This window comes from Lonchura striata, chromosome 4 (genome assembly GCF_046129695.1).
Source record: "Lonchura striata isolate bLonStr1 chromosome 4, bLonStr1.mat, whole genome shotgun sequence".
In the NCBI taxonomy this organism is placed as follows: Eukaryota; Metazoa; Chordata; class Aves; order Passeriformes; family Estrildidae; genus Lonchura; species Lonchura striata.
The window spans coordinates 72309908-72331206 of record NC_134606.1 but is presented as its reverse complement, the minus strand read 5'-3'; the positions used below and the strand labels follow the sequence as shown (position 1 = coordinate 72331206).

The 21299-nt window shown below is 48.0% G+C and overlaps 1 protein-coding gene across 1 annotated transcript; it reads right to left on the bottom strand.

Annotated features, from left to right (window-relative positions):
- Positions 1 to 469: 469 nt before the first annotated feature.
- On the bottom strand, positions 470 to 21115 carry CNOT6L (CCR4-NOT transcription complex subunit 6 like). Its single transcript, XM_021531582.3, has 12 exons — positions 21070 to 21115; positions 8435 to 8556; positions 8141 to 8327; positions 7634 to 7719; positions 7207 to 7296; positions 6355 to 6423; positions 5926 to 6083; positions 5402 to 5556; positions 4977 to 5128; positions 4019 to 4243; positions 3353 to 3555; positions 470 to 3220 (listed from the first exon to the last, which is right to left on the bottom strand). Exons 2-12 carry the CDS (start codon positions 8544 to 8546, stop codon positions 3008 to 3010), a joined length of 1650 nt encoding a protein of 549 aa, XP_021387257.2. The 5' UTR covers positions 8547 to 8556; positions 21070 to 21115; the 3' UTR covers positions 470 to 3007.
- Between the last annotated feature and the right edge of the window lie 184 nt (positions 21116 to 21299).

Here is a 21299-nt window from a genome sequence, read left to right as displayed (position 1 = left end):
GTGTAAGCGTGCCCGGGAGTGACATTGCAGCTGCCCCTGCTCCACGTGCACTTCCATCTTTTCAGGGACAGGCCCTCCTGGCTGCAAAAGCAACACACAAGAAAGCTGACTTAAAACCCCCCTGAGCTCTCAAAGCAACCACTACAAGGTGGTGTGGGATCCTCCAAAGAGGATAGATGAACCCCAGCACTGGGATCACTCTCACCTTCACCATTCCCACAGGGAGGGGTTGTGCCATACCTGGATCTAGAGGTTTATCATCTCCATGTAAAATTATTTTCTAATTCAAGCGAGTTTTTGGCTGATGCTTGGCAGAGGAGATTTAAGATGTGAGTGGTTCCCACCAGGTTCTCTCGGGGCCTGTGTCACCGTGGAACACCAAAGGGTGAGGGGGAGGGAGTGTGCGTGACCAAACTTGTGTAAGGTTCAGTCTCCTTAAGAGTGAAAGAAGGAAGCAGAAATATTCAGCTACATTGTACAAAATTCTCTTTTATATATATATATGTATATATATATATATACACACACAAAACCCCATATTGGACAGATTCACCAGACTGAGTTCTTTAAAAAGTTGCTTGTAGAAGGGTGTTGGATTTTGCTTTCTCTGCTGGCTTTAGGCAGTGCTGTCGCTTGGGAGTGGACACCAGGCACCGTGTTTTGGGAAGCAAACGGAGGCAGTGAGGAACAGGGAAGGGCTTGGGGCCTTTTTTCCAGGTATTGCCTGCAACATGCTGGGAACTGAGGCTGCAAAAAAAAGCACCATCCCCTCTCTGCTCCTGCTGGGAAGGGAAAACCAGGAGGAAAACAGGAGGGAGCCGTACAGGAGAGGCAGGTAAACATGTGCATTGACTGAAACACGTACAAAACTGGGTTTTTTTGTGCAATGTCTGTTAAAAAAACATTTTTGTGTTAAAAACCACGCAGCGTGACGAGCTTTGGGAAGTGCAGCAGAGAAAATCCAGTGGAATACCTTCCTGCAACGGAACACTTCCATCGCTAGAAATCCAAGGAAAATCCAGCTGGAGCAGCTTACAATGTTTGCCAGGGTTTGAGTTTTCCCATCCCCGTCCTCTCCCACCCCCACATGACAAAACATTGCTGCTGGGTTTTGATTTTTATTACTAAATGGGCTCCTCGGCAGTTCATAGACAATCACGGGTGAATTGGAAATTTCATTTTATACAAACAGCTCAAAAAATATTGGGAGTGAAGTATGGTTAGGAAACACTGCTCACGCTGGGATCACCGTGGCTGGAGGAACAGGGGAGCAGGTTAGAGCACACCTCCAGGAGCAGAGCATCCCCCCCACTCCCCAGAAACATACAGCAGCTGAATACAGAAAGGTAATGTCCACAAAATTAAGTTTTTCATGCTATTCTACTTTCCAGTGCTCTCCAATCCATGTGCCATGGCCAGGTAAGGGAATGCTGAGGTATATTCCAACAGAGATACCTGCACCCAGAGGAAAATCCATCTCTGGAAAGGGCTTCCTTTTTTCCCCCCGGTTTTTTTCTTGTTTGTTCTTTATTTTGTTTTGTTTTTGCACAAAGCAAGTGCTGCGCAGGAATTCCTCCCAGCTCCCATTGCTTCCAATTGATCCCAGACCACAGATGACACCCCCATTTTTTAGGCACTTTTCCAAGGGAGTTGTCACTTTGCTGAACCCATTTTTGCATTCTGGCCTACTCCACCCTCTCCCTGGCCCTAGTCAAGAGTCAGGGAATAGTTTCTCCTCTAAGTCCAATTGAATTTTTTTTTCCCCACTATGGAAAATTTCCTGTGTATAAAATGACAAAGGAAATGTTTGATTAAAGAGAAACAGCCTGACTTGGCAGTTTTGCAAGACACAAGATGGCTCTTCTGTATTTAAAACTAATTTCACAATTCAAATTGGACTTTTTTTGAAGTATACTAATGAGACATAAATATAGGCTTATTAATCTGCTTAAAAATTTCATTCACATCATGGAAAACTTTTTCATTTATTAAAAATATCACATTTGGAGACTAGAAACAGTAAAGTGCATGAAAAGTTTCAAATAGAAATTCAAGAAAATCTTATAGCAGCAAAAAAGCAGAATAAAGAAAAACTTAAAAACACAGACACGACCTTTTCCTATCACTGTGCCTTTTTTTTTAAACATTAAGCAGCCAAACAACTTGGTTTATTTTGTTTTGTTTTGTTTTTTTTTTTCCCCAGAAAATTGCATCATGTTTAATGCCTCTTGAGGCACAAGGTTTTGAACTGGCCACCCAGAGCAATTAAAAGGAAAGAAAACAAGGATTTCCAACACATCCAAAGAGCATTAACATTTGGGAAGGAACCAGCAGCTTGTTACTTTAGCCCTGACTGACAACAGCTCCCACACAAATTGGAATCAGGAGGATTTAGAGCTCGAATTTGATCACAGACACTTGGCTATCTTTGGTTTTCTGATAGTATTGAGATGAGGGGCAGGGCCATGCTGCCAATCATTTAGAGTCAGGTATTAAGTGCTTTCCTAATGTGCAAAATTCATGTCGGATGCAGAGTCGAGTCTCCATTTTGGATTCATACAAACAGTATTTCTAACATTCTTCCTACAAAACAAGCATCTCTAGTTTTGTTTTTCTTTCTCCTAAAAGGTTGGCTCAATTTGCCACGTTCTGGAAAAAAGCATTACCTTGAAATATGTTAAATGCAAGTTTTTAAATCTCTTTTGTCCATTTAGAAGTGCAGCTTCCTACTGAAAAGAAAAAGCCAGTTTAAAGTAAAATTAAAAAAAAAACCAAAACAACAAAACACAAAAATTAAATTAAAAACCTGTAAAGGGGAATAATACTTTGGTTCCAGCCCTAGTGCCAAATGATACCAATATGCACCAAAATGTGCAAAATCTCTTTATCAAACACATAAGGAAAGGAGCTCGAAGAAGCAGCTGAAGGTTGGCCATACTTCACTCCTATCTAGTGGGATTTACAAGTGTACAGGTCCGTGGGGCTGGTGGGAGCCCGTGTGGCTGCACTACCTGCGGGAGGGCAGGTGCACGCCGTTCACCAGGGGCAGCAGCGGCGGCTGCAGCTCCAGCTGCGTCAGCAGCGAGAAGTGGTCCGAGGGGATGTGCGGGTGCGGGCACCCCGTGATGTTGTTGTCCACCAGCCACTGAGGGTCCAAAGGGCCCAGCACTCCCAGCACGTTCATGTGGGTGTTGGAGTAGAAAATGTAGTCGATCACACCCTGCGGAGAGAGGGAGAGAGCGTAGTGAGGGCAGGGCCCGGCGCCCCGCGTCCGTCCTCATGGACCTGGGGGTGGCCGAGGTCAGGGAGCAGCCAGAGCAGAGCCCGCCGTGTGCCGGAGCTGGGGGCTTACTTTGAAGTCAAAGGTGTAATTGGTGTAAGGCATCAGGTTGTTCTCGTAGGCGCTCTTCAGCTGGAAGCCGTGCGTGATCCTGCCCTCCGAGGCTCCGTTCTTGCCGTTGCCGCTGAAGTTCATGAGACACTCGTTGTAGCGCAGCTCCTTGAAGTCCTTGTGGTTGTCAGCTACTATGCCATTGCTCAGGTATTCCACTACACCTGTGGGCAAGGGGAAGGGTTTAGGGAGTCGCTTGGAGACAGCTTTGGCCAAGTCTGTTAAAAACCAGAAGGCCACCGAGACATCACGAGATCAGAGTTAGCAAAGCAAACCCCTCTCCTTAGAAAGTCTTCATCAGGAACTCCCTCCTTTCCTACTTCTTACTGCTGCTTCAGGCACGGATGCTTGTTTAATGGCTTATTTAAGATCTAACTGTGCTTTTCTACACTTTTGTAGGTGCAGCCAGCTCTCCTGGAGTGTCCAGCTGAGCACGAAAAGCAGGCGACTTAGCCAGAGGACTCGCAGTCTCCTCAGCCAGATTTCCAAAGGCAGCAGTTCCTAGGAAAGCTTTCATCCGTGCCTTCCCTGGGCAGTGCAGAACAACCCCATGGCCTTCAGAGGAAAAAGTGGACCTGAACGTTCCAAGAAGGTAAGTTAAAAGTCAGGCCAAAAAACCAGCCTTACCTGAATCAGGCAGTGAGTTGAGATCTGCACACAGCACCAGAGGGATAGAGTTGGGATCTGCTGTCGGGCTACTGGGCCTGCTCGAGGCTTTCTCCAGGATGTTTTTCAGCTCTGAGACAAACATCATGGTCTGGATGAGTTTCACATCTGAGTATTCGGGGTCCCAATGCATGTGGGCATTGGCCACGATGAGCAGCTGCTTGTCCACATGAAGCGATTTCATACCTGGACAAACAATGTTGGCAGTGAAAGGTTCTGTGAATGCAGTGCATTCCTGCTTGTTCATACTCGGGGTGTAGCTCCTCAGGGTTTAGGGTCAGACACAGCAAGTACATGGGTGTGTTTTCATTGCTTAAACCTGCTGAAATGCCTGTAAACAGCCCGGGGAGCTCCTTCCAGTCCTGGAATTTCTCCTCCTCTGAAGCCATGAAAACCCCAGCCATGGAGACAGAGCAGGGTGGCAGTTTTACTTGTATTGGAATTGGCTGCTGCATCTGATCAAACTTAATGAAAATGTGCCAGTCAGTCAAGCAAGAAGCAGGAAAAGATACCTGATAATCTCCTTCTTCCACATCAGTACATTAGCACTGACATCTAATCCCTGGAGGAGGGTGGAAGGAGTCAATCCAGTGGAGAAGAGAGTTGAAAATAGAAGTTGAACATCGTTGCCAACTACTGGTAAGAGCAAATGTGTGTAAACACAGTGACCTTGGGAAAGCTGAGCTGCTCAAGCAGAATGTACCAGGGTAAGTAAGTAGGGCTAAAAGCTTGAAAGGAGAAAAGCAAATGCTGGGCATCTTGCTGTGAGCACAACCAGACCTTGTAGTCTGTGCCTGTCTGAGCCACCAATGGGCTGAATTTGGCTGCACCACCAACGGGAACAGCGTGGATTACCTGGCAATAACTCATGCCTGTTTGTGGAGTTGAGTAGCAGTGAGGACACCACAGTCATACTCACTTGCTCCAAATAATTCCTTGTCCACCTCCAACACCACGGCGACTCCGATGTTGTCCTTGGTCATCACTCTGTTCAACATGGCTTCCGAGCCCTCCGAGTTGGCCATGGCCACCTGGTTGAACTCCACCGTGTGCTTCTGCACCAGAGTGAACCTGGGCAACGGGGAGAGAACCACAGTGAGCAGCTGTGACCACAGCCCCCAGGGCACTGACCCCATCTGAAAACCATCCCTGTCTACTCCCACAGGCTCCCTCTCTTCCAAACCACTCCAGCTGGTTCTGGGCAGGACCCAAGAGCTGCACTTTTCTCTTTGGAAGCAGTAAAAACTCTGAGAGGCAACTCAGGCTCTGGGAAACTTCCATCCTAATTACTGGGAGTGTTGTGATGTTTTAGTGTAAGTTTTTAGAAGCTGCTGCTGCCCTTACTTTTCCGTTTTGAAGAATATCGCGCAGCCATCCACATGCTTTTTCTCCTGCTCGGACATGATTTTGGCACGTGACTTTGGAGAAAAGAATCCATCGTATCCCCGTTCTTTCAAGGCTGGCAGGAAAAGGGTGAAGTATTGCTCCGTTTCCACTTCCTGGAATTGTACACAAACACCTCAGGCTAAAGAAGTGAAAGAAACCCTTCCTTGTGCCTGCCCTGGCTTGCAGTCAGAAAAGCTGCACAATCCATGTCCCTTCCTAGACTAATGGCCTGCGGGGAATGGATGTGCATTCCTGGATTTCCTGGAATCCTTCCCAAAGGCAAAGTGACAGGTGTATTTTGAAGAGCAGTAGACCACACCTGGTGTGCTTGACATTGGAATAAGGAGATGCAGCTTGCATTGGCAAGATCTGGAATTTGCTATCGAGCAGGTGATTATGGTGCTCTCAAGGGAACATTTAATGCTAAAGGTGGAGACTCGTGTTTTCTGTTTCTGATGGAAAATGCAGTTATGTTTTATTACCTGAAGACTAATGATGTCTGCATCACAGTTGACAATTTCTTCCATGATTCCCTTTTTCCTGTACTCCCAATTGAGTGCCCAAGATGGGCAGTAGCCATAGAGCTGCCGGGTGGCGTATTTATCACACAACACATTGTAACACATAACTGTAAATGAAGCTGCAAGCAGAGAGAGAGAGAAAGGGAAAGGTTGTCAGCCTCTGAGATTGTCTCTTTGTCTTGGGCAGGAGTGGCTGGAAGAGCTGTGACAAAGCCCAATGTGGAAAAGGAATGCCCAGCGTCCCGTTCAAATGACAAAAATGGTATTTACAGCACAGCCGTAGGTTAATTTTTCTAGTGCAAATGAACAAATGGCTGTTTCCACTCTGATCCAGGAAAAAGAATCCCAAGTTAAGTTTCCCAGTGTGCCACCTTGTGAGCACAGATTTACCTGAGGGCAGAATTTGGTCTCGTTCTTTTAAAGTAATCCATGGCCTTGGAGGCAGCTGCTCTGGATGAACTACAAAAAAATTAAACCAGTGATTAATTCAGAGTTTCTATTTGTAAGTTACAGTTCCTAAGTCAAAGTGATGACTGAACAATAATGTGTTTTGCATCCCCAACTCCTCAAGTCTTCAGAGGAGGCAAAAATCATTTAAATGAGTAGCTCTAGTAAGGGAAAAAATTGTCATTTGTAAGATTTGTGACTATTTTTGTCTCTTGTTTTCAGATTTAGAAGCACCATCGAAATACTCCTGCACATTGAATAATCTGCTGAAGAAGGAGGGGTAAATCCTGGCTCAGCCATGGTTCAGCCATCCCTTCTCCAAGAACCTTATCCTGCATCCATCATTCATGCAGTGCCTTGACTTGGGAGACATGGAGTGGCAAAGCAGAAGGCTCAGTTACAGAGCCACAAAGCAGAACGGAGGTCAGGTACTGGATGTTCTTAATGGCTTTGCTGTTTCTCAAGCTAAATTTGATGTTCTGCTTGCATTCAAATGATTCTTTCTGGTGGGGAGAACCAAAATGGCTTCAGCAGGGCAGACTTTGCCCTTGGCTGGTAATTGTAGGGCTTCAAACAGAACAGAAAGAACATTTGGTTGTTACACAGGAGACCCTTAGACAGTACACATCAGCCTCTTCCACTGGGTGTGAGGGTGTGTTTTGGGATGTGACTGGAGCCACCTGACAAAAATACTAAGGCAGTGAAGAAATACCCTCCCTCCAGTGGTTCAGAGTCTTCTTTTAACAGCAAATCTTGCTTCTAAAGCCTTTTTGCACCAGACCCCTAGGGCTGTACCTGCTAGATTGTCAAGCATGTAGTTCAGTAGCTTTCGGGTTCCGTCTGGATCCTGGTAGAGGCTGAGAATATCTTGGGATAAAGGATTGCCTGCCAACAGCACAAAACAACAGCAGGGGGATCAGCTGCCTGCCTTTCTTGAAGCTTTCCACCCAAAGAAAATCTCCCAGAATGAGAACAGACAAATTAACTCAGCAGGCTAAAGGGTTTATTTCCCTGACTGCAGATTCAAAATGAGCTCCTAAAGAAGTTTAGCAGTATTAAGAAAGAGAAGCATTGTTTTCCCAACTGCCTGGTCACTTTTGCTACCAACCCAATGCTTAAAATAACCTGTAAGAAAACCTTGAGGTAATAAGGAAGGTTTGGAGGCCATCCCCCCTCAGGATTCCCGTGAACTCATAGGAATATGGAATTAGGAAGAGCTCACCTTTCAAACCCAGGGTTTGCAGCTGGAAGAGCCGTCCAAGTTCATAAGGCAAAACCCGTAACAGATTGTTATTTAAAAGCAATTCCCTGCAGCAAATGCAAAAACACTCTGGGTGAGTATTACTGCAGAAGAAACTCCTAAGGTGCTGCACACTGCTCGTCCTCAAAGAGAACACTTTTCACCCTGAAATTTATTATGGAAAGATTTGAATTTTATTATGGAAAGATATGCCAATCTTCCCATGTCAAAGCATGACTGAAATACATTCATTAGGGGGAAAAAACATCACAAAGCCCAAGATGAAACCAGGGATGGAAACAGCGATATATCAACAATCAGAAAAAAAACCCAGTGAACCCTAAATTAATTATTAGAACTGAAGCTCTGCAGCATCCTGGAATTTTTCTGGATTATTTGAAATACAGGCACAGGAAACAAACTGAAACTCTTGGTCCTGATCCCATGCCAGCGATTTTTTGTGAAGTTAACCAGAATAATTCCCCTCACCTGAGAGACACCATGTTTCCTAGTTCTGCTGGTAAACTTCTGAGTTTGTTGGATGACAGATCCAGGTAAACCAGATTGTGAAGCTTGGCAATATCAGGTGGAATGCGAGTAAGGTTGTTGTCATTGAGGTGCAGAGCAGTCAGGTGTGTCAGCGACCACAGCGACGTGCTTAAGCTCCGCACTCTCCCTGAAAGAGGAAAGCAAAGAACTCTGCTTTGGTTCACTCTGGAGCCCCTCTGGATCTGGGGTGGTCTGGGGCACCAACTGGGGGAATTTAAACCCCAAACAACTCACCCGAGATCTCTAATTCAGCCCAGTGCGACTTCTTCCCGTTGGCCACCTCTTCCGCCGACATGATGGTGTAAATTCTGCGAGGATCTGGAGGATCATATTTTTCCTTTGGCATCCCTGTTAGTCTGAAAGAACATCACAACTGTTACTCCACAGCATTCCTTCATTTCTGTCCAGCCATGATCTGACCTTTCCCAGAGATACCTTGCAACAACACTTCCCAAAGTTTGTGCACAACAAATATGGGGCTGCGAAGCAGGTGCTCACACCTGGGCAGAATTCTGGGATGGAGAAGAGCATTTCCTCCTAACAAGTTGGGGTTCCTGCAGTCCCCTGCTTGGCTTCCCAGTTTATCCCCCATAACCCACGGAGTTGTTTGCTGTGTGCAGAACCTGCAGACAAGATCAGAAGCATTCTACTGTTCCTGGATTGCTCCCTCCTGTAGCTTGCACAGGGAACCAAGGATTGAAGAGACGGCTCTTAACTTCAACTTACAGTCCCACTTCTCCACTGCACTTATACAAGGCTGAAGTTGCAGTCTGAGGCGGAATTAGCTCCATTTTCTCATTAACTATGCAGCTTTTTCATGCTCGGGATCAATCAAGACTGTTGTATTCCAAACAGCCCAGGAGTTGTAAAAAGAGCTCAAGTAAGGCTCCCATTTAGCAGTTCTGGGGCACAAAGGGCTCCAGCCCAGTGCAAATTGTGAATATCAGAAGCCTAAAGATGAGTCTGTGCACACCAAATTAATCCAATCCTCCTGACTGTCAGCCAGGAGCTATGATGTCCCATTCCAAAACCATCTACTTGCCAGGGCACACAGGGACAGGTTTGATTATTCCATGCCTCCCTAGGTTGTTGTGCTCAGCAGGACTCTGTGTGTGATTTAAAAACACGAGGTTAGCCGAGTTTGCTGTTGGCTGGTCTTTTCCTCCCCGGACACACAAAATCCAGGAGCCTTGATTTCATACAAATCCAAAGCAGCTGCTTCAGAGGATGCAGCTCTTCCCTCATACAGACTTTCCTACAGTCAGCTTTTCAAGCAGCTCCAACTTGAATTTGAGGTAACAAGCTGAGGGTTCTGTTCAGCAAGTCCAGCTAACCAAAGAAGCCACTTTCCCTTGAGGAGGGTCAAGTCCTGCAGTGTTTTCCAGCTGATGCTGACAGCCAGACCAGCGTTCTGGCACGGAGCAGGAGCTGTCAGGGCTGTCCCCTGCCACGGGTCTCAGTTACAGGGCTGCTGCTTCCTTCCCTGACGAAGGCCCAAGGAAACTGGAGGGGCAAATGCGAGCCCCACATCTAATTATAGCCCCCAGTAATTTCCAGGTGAGATCACACGGCCAGCAGAGCTACGGGATAAGAGGATTCTGCGCTCACACTGCTTGGCATGGGGCCATGAAGGGAACCAGTCATTTAAGGACAAGGGATTACGCCTGAAATCCTTCTATCTTTGCTCCAGAACCCCAAAATCAGAACGGCCCTTCCCCCCTCAACACACACGCAGGCTGTGTTTTGGAAGTGCCAAATCTCTGGTGCTTGAATTTTGCTGGATTTAGCTTCACTCTTCAAGTGCTGGTGTGAAAGTGGGGAGTACTTGAACAGACTCTTCACAGCCCCTGCCAGGCCACACGAGCCCTATTCCACCGCTCTTGCTGTTTCATCTGTCAGATCTTAAACTGATCTGTGCCTCTATGGCACTTGGACCCAAGACAAGGCAAACTTTGCAGTCCAGACCCCAGGATCTGAGTGAGTGCTCTGTGATGAAGTCCTTTAAACCACGGTGCTGAGACCACCTGAGCCACCCCTTGCCCATCCACACCAGCCCAGCGATGCCCACTGGCCCCCTGACACCATCTGAAAGCTCCAGGACTGCTCCTTGGCAGGGCACCCAAATAAACGATGTTGAAATACAGAAGTGCTCTGCCAATGCAGAGCGATGTGTGGCCATCGGGGGCCTTCCACACAAGTGAGCCCTGAGCTGGGAAGCAAAGGACACACACATTTTTCAGCTGTTAGTCACTTTAATATTGCTTTGAAATCGTGGTGAGTCAAACAGGCAGCAGTGTCATTGCCACAGTTACAGAAAGAGGAAAACAAACCTAAATCAAATGCATTTTTTTCTTCTCCTTCTGCATCACAGCAACATTGAGCAAGACTTGAAAGTCACTGTGTGTAATTTTCTTTTTAGGCAAAAAATGCATTCTGCCCAGGTTCCCAACTCCTGCCATTCCTATCTCCCACTCTGCTTGTCCTGGAACTAAAACAATATCCAGAAATTCCAACCTGCTTTTGCTCAATCTTCAGGGAGCTACACTGAGTTTCCTGGATCTGTCAACTCCAAAATGTGATGTGCATCAGTGCAAATTTTGGCAGGCTTTTCTCCTAAAGGCTCCCATTGGAAAAACTTCTGAAGCTACTAAAACTTGCTCTCTGCTACAGAGCCAACCCCGATTTCGTGTAAATTAAACACAGCATCTCTTTCTCATTTTGTGTAAAGAAAACCTAGGGATGAGGACATCACTGTGTTATTAAGAACAGTATTTAAACTCTGGGGTTTCCTAATGGAATTCTTTGTGTCCAAAAACCCAGAGGGGACTGGCAGAGGAGGATTACTCAGTTGCAACCCTAAATGTAGTCCTGGGTGAGCCTAAGCAGCTCTCTGAGGTGGATATAAAAAGGGCCAGGGCCAGCTACTGTGTTTCCACCAGTAGGTCTGTGCTGGCCTTTTCCTTGGACTTCTGGGGTTTTATGCTGCTTTATTTGCTGGGCTGTTTCTGTGTATGAGGCATGCAAATGGGTATCATTTAAAGCCTGGAGAAAAGAGTACTGGAACACTACTAAAGGTGTGAAGGGTGTCAGAGAGCAAAGGTTGAGCTACTGGGTTGCAGCAGAGGCTTTTAACATGAAGAAATGTTTTTTGGGCAGCAAACAACAGGAACTTCTGGGTTTCAAACACACAGTCCCTTCCCCAAAGAGTGTTGAAGATGCATTTCTTAAATTACAGGGACCGTAAGATGTTTTGTTAAGAGTTGTTTGATGCCTCAATGCATAAAAGAGGCAAATGCAGAAGAGCTGTGCCTGCCTCCTGCTGCAGCCCTGTGTTCACGGATGTTTGGCACAGCTCCAAACCCTCGCCTTCAGCCCAGTGACATTCTTTGTGACTCTTTTATATTTCCCCCAGCCTCTGTACATGGGTGAGTCAAACTGCCAAAGCATTTTGGAAGCAATCCAGCAGCCAGGTCTGAGTGGCTCTTCCTTCCTGTGAGCACAGCTGACTGTCCATCCCCTTCCATATGGTGATCCCTCCCAGGAATTAGCGATGCTGTTGGCTGGCGGGGCGTGCGCGTGTGTACACGCACGTTGTCCAACGCTGGGGAGCTGAGCTGAGAGCTGGGACACAGCACCATTTGTGTCTGTTCATTTCTGTGTTCTCTCTAGTCCTGTGTTCTGCAATCAGGCCTGAGTGGCTGTAAAAGGGAGAGAGGAAGGCTGCTTGTCTGCACTGCTCTGCTTTTAGGGGAGCGGGACAAAAGTCGCCCCATTTCGGCCTTCCCAAGGAGAAGAGAAGAACAGCCAATACCCACAAACACAAAAACTGGCTTGGAGAGCTCCATGGGGGAGGAAAATCAGGTGACTGTTCAAGGGTATGCTAAGGGGACTCAAAGGAACCTGCCAATAACTGGGGTGTGTACAGTTGTGTTAGCTGAAGGTAAACAATTTGCTATATCCCTATACACAGCATCTAGCGTGTATACATCAGCAATAAAATACTGGAGAATGGGGAATTCTGATGGTCTTTGGCATGGATCTGACCTTTTGTCATGGTGCTTTACTGCAGGAATGTGTCCAACCACCTCTGTGTACACTGCCTCTCCCAAGAATTCAACGAGCACCCCGAGTCTGCCCTCCCAGGTACTGTGTCTTTCCAGCTTCTTATTCCAAGTACCCTGACTGGGGATAGAGGTTAGCAGGGAATCAAATATAAATGCCTCATTGTGTTTTTTTTTTTTTTTATTTAAAAAGACCCCAAACAATTCAAAAACGGTGTTTGAGGAGATTTGAAAGAATCGCTGACAGAGCACAAGGAAATTCAAGTTTGGAATAGGGAAAGGTAAGAGGTAAGCAGGAACCTGCAGCTGGCAGTAAATGCAGTGGTGCTGGAGTCCTAGGGGGTTCCACGTTATCTCTGTGAGCCCAGAGAAGCACAGACGAGTCAGAAGCAAACAGCAAAAGCCAAGGGGAGGAGTGGGAAGGGAGGGAACGAGCTGTGTTTGATTAATTCCAGAGCCAACTGGCACTCACTTGATGGAAATGCTAATTGTCCCACTGACATACACCCACTAGTTATTCCCCTCATTCCCTCATCTCCTCTAAATGAACCAGTCTTTTCTTAAATCACAGGTAACACAAGCCTATCCAGGTTTCCACCCTTCCTTTTCCTCCATGTCACACCCCCACTTACAGGACCAGCTGAACTATTTACTGCATGGAAATCCTACACAGCATTACACAGCTGCTTTTTATTGCTGTGCTTGGTTTAAGAGTCAGCTCTCGCTCCACAGGAACAGTTCCTGCCGTGCTGGAAACAGCCTGTTACCTCTCAGTGTGTGCATGACAACTCCTGGAGACCCACATCAGGTCATTGAGTGACACCTGCCTTTGTCTGGTGCCTTTTACACTTTGTGCTTCCAGAGCAGCTCTTGGGGCTGCTTCACATGCAAACACAGGGCAGGCTGCTCCCAAAAATAAGGCTCTGCTTACCAGAAATGCGTGCAAGGGGCTACTGGAGGGCAAGAAGTATTCCCAGCAGCCAGCCTGTATATAAATGTCATCAGAAGCCCCCAAAGGGCTGGTTTAAACAGCGTGCTTGTTTATTTACACAAGTATCTTGCACTGTTTCAGAGAAATGACCCATTTGTAAGGCTGCTCCATCCCCTGGAGAGTGCTGGGCTTCTAATGAGATCCAGGACAGAGTGGTTTAAAGGATTAGGGGCTGAAGTCACCGGGAGTCTGGGGAAGGAAGAAGCCAGTCCTGCATCAAGACAAAACACCATCCTGGGCTGTGGGCATGGCAGAGAAGCAGCCAAGTCTGGCTGCAGCTTAAAGCAGGAGGTTTTCCTGGGACTGGGGAGACACAGAACTCCCAAGAGCACGAGCAGAGTGAGCTGGCAGGGCCGTGGTGTGCCAGTGTCCCTGCGAGCCGGCAGGGAAGGGCTGCCTTACTGACAAGGCTGACCTGACAGCCATGCAGTCACTCCTCAGAAATGATACAGACCCTGCTCAGGCTGTGCTGAGTGCCAACACCGTGCCTCACTCAACTCCTCAGGATCAATACCTGGACAGGAGTCAGCTATTGACCTGGGTTTTGAGCAAAACTACACGGGAATTACGAATCCATGCACGCTGAGGTCTTCTCAATCAACCAAGCTTAAGATAGAGCTGGAATCATCAATACCCTTTCATCCTTCAAAGCAAAGTTTGTGCTGGGAGAATTCCATGGCCACGGTGTCATCTTCCCTTTTCAGTGGGAGACTACCAGCATTTCCACAAAATAAGCAAAGCCCAGCAACACTTAAGTTACTCTCCCTCAACAATCCAACAGAATCTGCCACTGTAAAATTTAATTCAAACAGCTTTAGGGTTACAAGGCTTGCCTTGTTCAACCACAGGTAACTTTGGATGAGTCAAAGCTCAAGATTTTAAAAGGAAGGAGGAGAAAAAGGAAAAAAAGCCAAAGGAAAAAGCACACACAGTAGTGGAAACTGTTTTGCAATCACTGGCACAATAAATGAGCCTTTTCAGTCCGAACAGGCCACAGGATGCTGCACTAGTGCTCAAAGTAGTTGGGCTTGTATGCTCAGAGAAGAGAGAAGGGATCAGTTAAAAACCTCCAGTTCATAGAAATAAACCCTCTTCTCCAGAGGGTGTGTTTAAATCTACTTTGCATTTTAAAAAAAGTTTGCCTAATAGCCTGAGCAAAGCATATTATTTGAATATTGAAGGATAGTTCAGCTGCTTCTGTATCTGATTATCCCAGTCTTTCCCATGAGCGTTTCCACCATACTTAAACTTGCAAACAGAATCCCACACTGGTTTGGGCTGGAAGGGACCTTTATGCCCATCCAGTTCCACCTCCCTACCAAGGGCAGGGGCAGCTCCCACTGTCCCAGGCTGCTCCAAGCCCTGTCCAGCCTGGCCTTGGACACTTGCAGGGATCCAGGGGCAGCCACAGCTGCTCTGGGTGACCTGTTCCAGAAGAGAGGCTCAGCTTGTGTGAGTTCCTTTGTTCAGCCAGGCAAAAGGATTTCACCTAAAGCCAGGGAATACCTTTGGAAAGTTTTGCTGTAGTTTTCCAAACAGGTTGATTTTCTGGTATTTCTTAACCTACTGGCAGCTGAGAGGTTAATTACAGAGCTCTCTGAAAGGAAGCTAAAGAAGATGAATGCAGTCCAAAGGCCTGGTGCTACCTCCCCTGATGTACAGAAATGGAGAGTAAAGGAAGAGCACAGACACAGTGGGTAGGTCAAGAGGCAGGTAAGGATTCAGGAATGCTGGAGCCTTGTTGACAGCCTGAGGTTTTCAACCAGGTAATTTTCCAAGCAGAAAATACATGTGAGTTATACTCATCTCCCCACGTCCAGGGTTGTTTTGTTCAGACCTGCAGCTGCCATGAAATAGATGGTCAATGACTTAAAACTGAATTATTCCCCGTCTACCTGCACAGGAAGCACCTGGGGGTTCCTAGAACACCAGAAAAACACCTTGCAGTTCAGCACAGGTCTCAAAATACTCGATAGATGGGCTTCTCTCATGCACTCCAAACATTCCTAGTTCCTCTGCTGCATTCCACTCCTTCCCAGTCTTTTGCTCCAGACTAAGGAGGAGGAGGAGGAAGAGGCTCTTTGCACAGGTACAAAATGTCCCTGGAGACTGACCTGCTCCCAGTGGCAAGATCTGACTTGGATGGAGGGGAAAAAAAAAAAGGTGAGCCCGGCTCTTCCTGGCACCTGGGACTGTTCTGGTATGGGAGAAGTCATCTGGTCCTGCTTTCCTTTTGCTTTCTTAACCTTCCAGAACAAAAAGGGATTCAAGGAAAGGCGTTCACAAGTGGGAATTTTGCCTGGGCAGCCGTTCATCCTGTGCTAGCTCCTTCCCGCTGCCAGGGCCAGTTGTAAACTAATGTAACACAATAAGCAGAAATTGAATTTTAAGCTGTAGGAGAAGCAGGAAGAGCAAAGGATATTCTCCACGTGCCGAGGCTGACTTGGGATAAAGGGCTTTTTTTTTGTGTGTCATACACCCCCCTTGTGATCTCACACAGGATGGTGGTACCCAGCAAAGCATACAAAGTATATTTTCTGAGTATCCTATGGAGAAAAAAGATCTACAACTCTGCAGAAGGAGGGCTTCAGCACTCTCTTTAGATGGTGCTTAAATTCAGAGCCTTTTGAAAGGGCCTTTAGATTGATTTCTTAGGAAGGAAGAAAAAAAAAAAGCAAAACTAATTTGTGATTAGAAGGCACAAAGATGTTCACTCAGATGGAAGCATTCCTGAAAAGCGAGGGGAAAACCACCCGAGCAATTCATTCAGCTGCCCTAAAGGGTAAACAGCAAACTTGAACACCAGCCACAAATCCTGATTATTATTAACAGCTTGACCTAAAGCTTATGGGTTTTGTACTTTCCTTTGTACTCCTGGAATCTGATGAACTTAAAAAGATGTATTTGACACTGAAGCAAGGAGGAGGGTGCCTCTGCAGCAACACAAGGCTAAACACTGCTCCCTCTCCTGCAGCCTGCAGAGCTGCCTCAGCCTAGGAACTTTTTTTGCCTTTAAAAAATCATGTAAGATGTTTAATTGGGCCTTCCCTTCCAGGTTGTTGGAAGCAGCAGTGTGGGGAGCTGTTGACTTGCAGAGGTAATTGTGGAAGGGCTGGTGGCCAGGATAAAGGAGCTTTGCTTGGAATTCCTGTCTCCAGTACGGCCTCTGGAGAGTACAGGTGGGTGCAGAACTTGGGAAGGGGAAAGGCCCATGGGACAAGAGTTGCCTCCATAAAAATTCCTGCTGCTCCTGGCTGAGAGCACAAGAGGTTTCCCTTTATGCTTTGTTTAGGGTAAGGAATAATCCAGATTCAAATCAACAGAAATGGTGGCAGGGTGTTCTGAAGGATTTGTCTCTTCATGTCTGAAATTTCCCAACCCTCCAGCTGCAAGTGGGGGGAACCCAAAACTAAACTCCTGCTGAAGGGAAAATTTTAATTTAGAACGTGCATTTACACTGCAGCCTTCATACCCTGCAAATCTGCATTGGGAGTCCCACAGCCCCTTTATTCACATTTTTTCTGTTTTTCTCAGAAAAACCAGCAAGCTCCTCCCCACCCAGGCAAGCAGAATGGGGAAGACAGTACACCCCACCTAGGTGAATGCTGAGCATAAACAGTGCTGTGCACTCATAAACAGCACTAATGACTGCCCTCAGGAAATGCCAGAGTAGGGGTGAGCACACACGACCTACAAACTGCAGTTAAATTACTTGTGTGTAAGACACTCAACAGCTCACTGGGCTTCTCTTCTTTCGCCTGGTCTGGGTGCAGCTCCCAAAATTCCTGTGCTCACTGACTGCACCTCACTTGGAGCTACAATTGCTGGGAGCTGTTTTTTGTTCCTCCTGGAGCATTTTTCTAAGTGCTGGTTTAACATCTCCCACTCCAAGGGATAAAATGTGTTCCTTGTAGGACAGCACACAGAGCATTTCTGCCTTTCTTTAATTCTGTTTTCCATGACCACCCATCCAGTCGTTTCCTGGTGGTGGCTGAGCACTCCTAAAGTTACATCTCTGTAAGGAGATGCCCAGGAGACTGCCAGGATTCCAGGAAGATTTTCTTCCAGTACTCTCTTTTCTTTAGAGTAACTTCAGTTTGGTGTTTGTTTTTGTTTTGGGGGGAGTGTGGATATTTTTTTTTTCTCGTTTTCAACTCTGAGAGAAGATTTTTCTCCCACACAGCAGCACCCAAGTCAGGCTCAGTACCTTGCCACTGGAGGTAGGTGTCATATAGCCCTTCTGTGAATTTACTGAGCTGCCAACAGAGCCAGTCAGCAGGTTCAGCTAAAGGCCTTCCACGGTGCTCTCTGTGTCCAGCTCCGAGATCTGAAGGCACAAATGGGACCAGCAATCCTGTGCACGTCAAGTTCTTTTTGCCACTTCCTGCCAGACACTTCAGTTTACTTTAATTTGTTCTATATGGGGTGGTCTTGTGGTGGAAGTTTGACAACAGCCCCGAGGCGCACAAAAGACAGGGAAGGAGAGCAGCAGAATTCCAGAAATACTGTCACCCCTAAGGATCTTGATAGAGAAACATCCTTTTTTTTTTTTTTCCCTTTTTTTTTTTTTTAACCATTACAGGTGAGATGGACAAGCTGCACGGACAAATCACTGGAAACCCAAAGAATTAATCAGAAGGTGAAGTTACACCACACTGTCACTGTAACAAGCCCCTTGATCACAACCTGACATCAAGAGAACCACAGAATCTGGACCAAAAAAAAATTACAAGAGGCTTAGCATTTAATGCTCTAAAGCACTAATACCACAGCAAATCCTCCTGAATCTAAATATGCCTAAGACATATTTTAACCTATTTTTTTAAAGTTTTCACAAATGCCATCTTATGCTACCAAAAAACTAAGCTCCCCTGTTACTTTTGCTTTCTCAGTAGTCTGCAAATGAGGTTACAATCCCATGCCTCAAGCGCCCTTTTGGCATTCCCCAAACCTCTTTCCACTGAACAGTAAGCAAATAAAAAGTAAGCACTTATTTGGATTTATCTCCCCTTTTAAGCCCCAGTAACCCAAAAGTGTCCAGCAGATTACAGCTGATAGAAGCAGAACTTCTTGGGGGTGGTTCAAGAAAGTTTGCCTGGAAATTATGCACGTTACTGATGGATAATTTTATCACCTAAAACCTTGGGGAAGGCTTTAATAAGAAAAAAAGAAACACATCCCCCCATTTGTGCACATTGGCTCAAACAAAAAAGCCAGTGGTTGCTGCAATCTACGTAACTCTAAGTTTTAATTCTTGGTGGTTTAGATTGAAATTAAGTAGAGGCTTGCCCAGTGTGGAAATTAATTAATTTTTCCCCACTGGTGGCTTTTTCATTCTCCTAATAGAGTCCACACACATACCTTGGGATCACTTCATGACTTCTTTCTCCCACGACTGGTGTGAAAGTTAAACTTGGTCAAAAGCCTGCCTGGCTTTTTACAAAACCACGGCTCTTAATGAGAAACAACAAAATACTCCCAGTTTCTCCCACAAAATGGAAGTTTTATCCCATGGAAAGAGAACAGCCCTAACGTCACTTACTTCCACAAGGGGATTCCTGGTGCAAATGTGACAGGGCTCCTACAGATTGCGGGTGGGAAGAGGAGAGCCACACATGGCAAATACACCCGGAGCAGCCTTCCCCTTCCTTCCCTTCCCTTCCCAGCCAGGCAGATCAATGCCTGAGCCGGCTCCATCCCTGGAAGCAGCGCTGCTCCCAGGGACGGGGAGAAACACCCTTGAGGAAAGGAAAACAAGCTCTATCAGTAAGAGTGCACTTGTGCAGATAAGTCTGCTCCTGCAGCCGTCAGTCCCGGGTCACAGACAGAGCTGTGCCGGCAGCAGCTCGCCCTGCGCCGCCGGTGGGAAACTCCGCAGCCACCGCCACGGAGCTGCAAAGTTCTGCCTTCTTCCCGCTGCTGCCGGGGTGAGTTTGTCCAGCAGCCTGCTCATGGGGAGTCACAGCCCTGACATGTTAGGGTCTGGCCTTCCCAGTGTGGGAGAGAACTAAACTTTGCACGGGAACACCTATGGGCCGTTTACACTGAGTTTGAGCCTTCAATTAAATGCACAAATGAAATGAGAAAGCGCTCCTGTAGGAAGAGATAAAAGGGAATAAATTAAATTGTGCTGTACTTCAGCACTCAGAGCAGCCCCCGCTTTTAATAGTAAGAAGGGAACAAAACTGAAAGTGTTTAACAGGGTTTGCTTAGCAGACAGCAGAGCACTGCAGAATTTCCACTGTTCTGTGAAACCAACAGGCACACTGCCACGGGGCTTTTGGAGTCACCTCTGGAGGAGATGTAATGCCCGGGCTGGAGCTCAAACACAAGCTCTGTTTGGGTGAACCGACACAATCCTGCAGGTTGGATCATCATTCCAGAGCACGGAGCAGTGAGGTGTCAGCAGTGCATGCTGTCCATCTGCTCCAGAGCAAAATTCTACAATCAGGCTGGAAACACCTCCCTTGGTGGGGAGGGACCAGGACCCCAGGTCGGGCTGCGGCACAAACTCAGCATCCCACCAGCCTGGATGTGCCGGGAGGCACCACAGCCGTGCCCATGGATGCTGCCCTCCGGGACAGGGACATGTGGCAGGACCACTTTCCCTATTTTTCATAGGGAGAGCACAGAAATAAACTCCTTGGCAGGCCGTGCTCTGCCTTTACCAGAACTCTATGGCCTTCCAAACGGGGATACAGGATGATACAATGATTCTAGGAATTCCCTGGGTCGTGAGGAATAATGTACTATTTTTTTAATTTTTAAAAATAAACACATGTATTCATTTTCATTATCAGCCACGTCTACACACCATGAACAACTCCTGGGTGGGTGTTTGGCCCTCTAGGTTAGCTCTGAGTTGTGGGGGAGCTTCACATTTTAATTGTAAGAAATTCCCTGCTTAACCAAGGCCGTGTAGAATTCTTATCAGCATGGCAACTCAGGAGAAGTTGTGCCTCCCCAAAACAAATACTCAGCCTATTCCAAGTTTCCAAAAGAGCCCGATAAAAGCCACTGGTCTAAGGATTTCCAGAAGGTCAGATAAAATGTGGTGTGGCTGGGAGCAACAGAGCCCTCCACCACATTTAGCAGGAGCACCCCAGTTTAACAAGCGAGCCCCAGACCGTAACAAAACTCAGCGTTGAAGTGCGTGCTTTCATTTGCAAGCAGCACGCCTGGGCTGGCAGCCCAGGTTTTACTGCAGGTGACACTCTTGTCATCCTCCTCCTTCGGAACTGCTGCCGACCACTGAGAAACCACTGGGAAGAGGTGGTGGCGAGACCAGCATCTCCCCAAAACACCCCAAGCCCTGAAGTACGGTCACCCCAAACACAGCCTCACCAACACGCTGGGGTCACCCGCAGCGCCAGGCCAAGATCCCATCACGGCACGTGAAGGGGATTGGGGCCAAGCCTTCGCCCCACGGCCACGAACCACCCCACGGCTGGGATTACTGCCGGGGCTGAGGCTCCCCTCCAGGCCGGGACTTACCCTATGGCCGGGGTTCACCTCACGACAGGGATCTGCCCCCTCGACCGGGGCTCACCTCACGGCCAGGGTTCACTCCGGGGCCCGGCTTCACCCCACGGCCGGGATTCGTCCCCCCGTGCCCGGGATGGGCCCCACGAGCACGGCTCACCCCACGGCCGCCACGGGCGGCTCCGAGGCGAGCGCGGCATCCCCTCGGGCGGCTCCGCGGCTGCCCCGCGCCCCGATCGCCATCTCCCCGCGGCGGGGGCTCTGCCCCAGCCCCGCAGGCGCGGCCCGGCCGCGGGGCCCGACATGGCGGCGGCGCCGCTCCCGCCCGCTCTCACCTGCATGCGGCGCGGCGGGGCGGCGGGGCCGGCGGCGGCGCGGCGGGGCGGGCGCACACGACATGCGGGCGGCGGCCCGCGGGCAGCGGGGACGGAGCCGCGGGGCCCGGGCGGCGGCGGCGGCGGCGAGGAGAAGGAGGAGGAGGAAGAAGAGGAGGAGGAGGAGGAGCGGCGGCCGGGGCGCGCAGGGCGGAGGAGCCGGGGGCGGGCGCGGGAGGCGGCGGCGGGCG

Coding starts and splice junctions, on each gene's coding strand:
- CNOT6L (XM_021531582.3), bottom strand. CDS start 8,546: ATGCCAAAGGAAAAATATGATCCTCCAGATCCTCGCAGAATTTACACC. Junction 6,084..6,354: donor AGACCAAATTCTGCCCTCAG/GTAAATCTGTGC, acceptor CTCTGCTTGCAG/CTTCATTTACAGTTATGTGT. Junction 4,244..4,976: donor CAAGGAATTATTTGGAGCAA/GTGAGTATGACT, acceptor TTGTTTGTCCAG/GTATGAAATCGCTTCATGTG.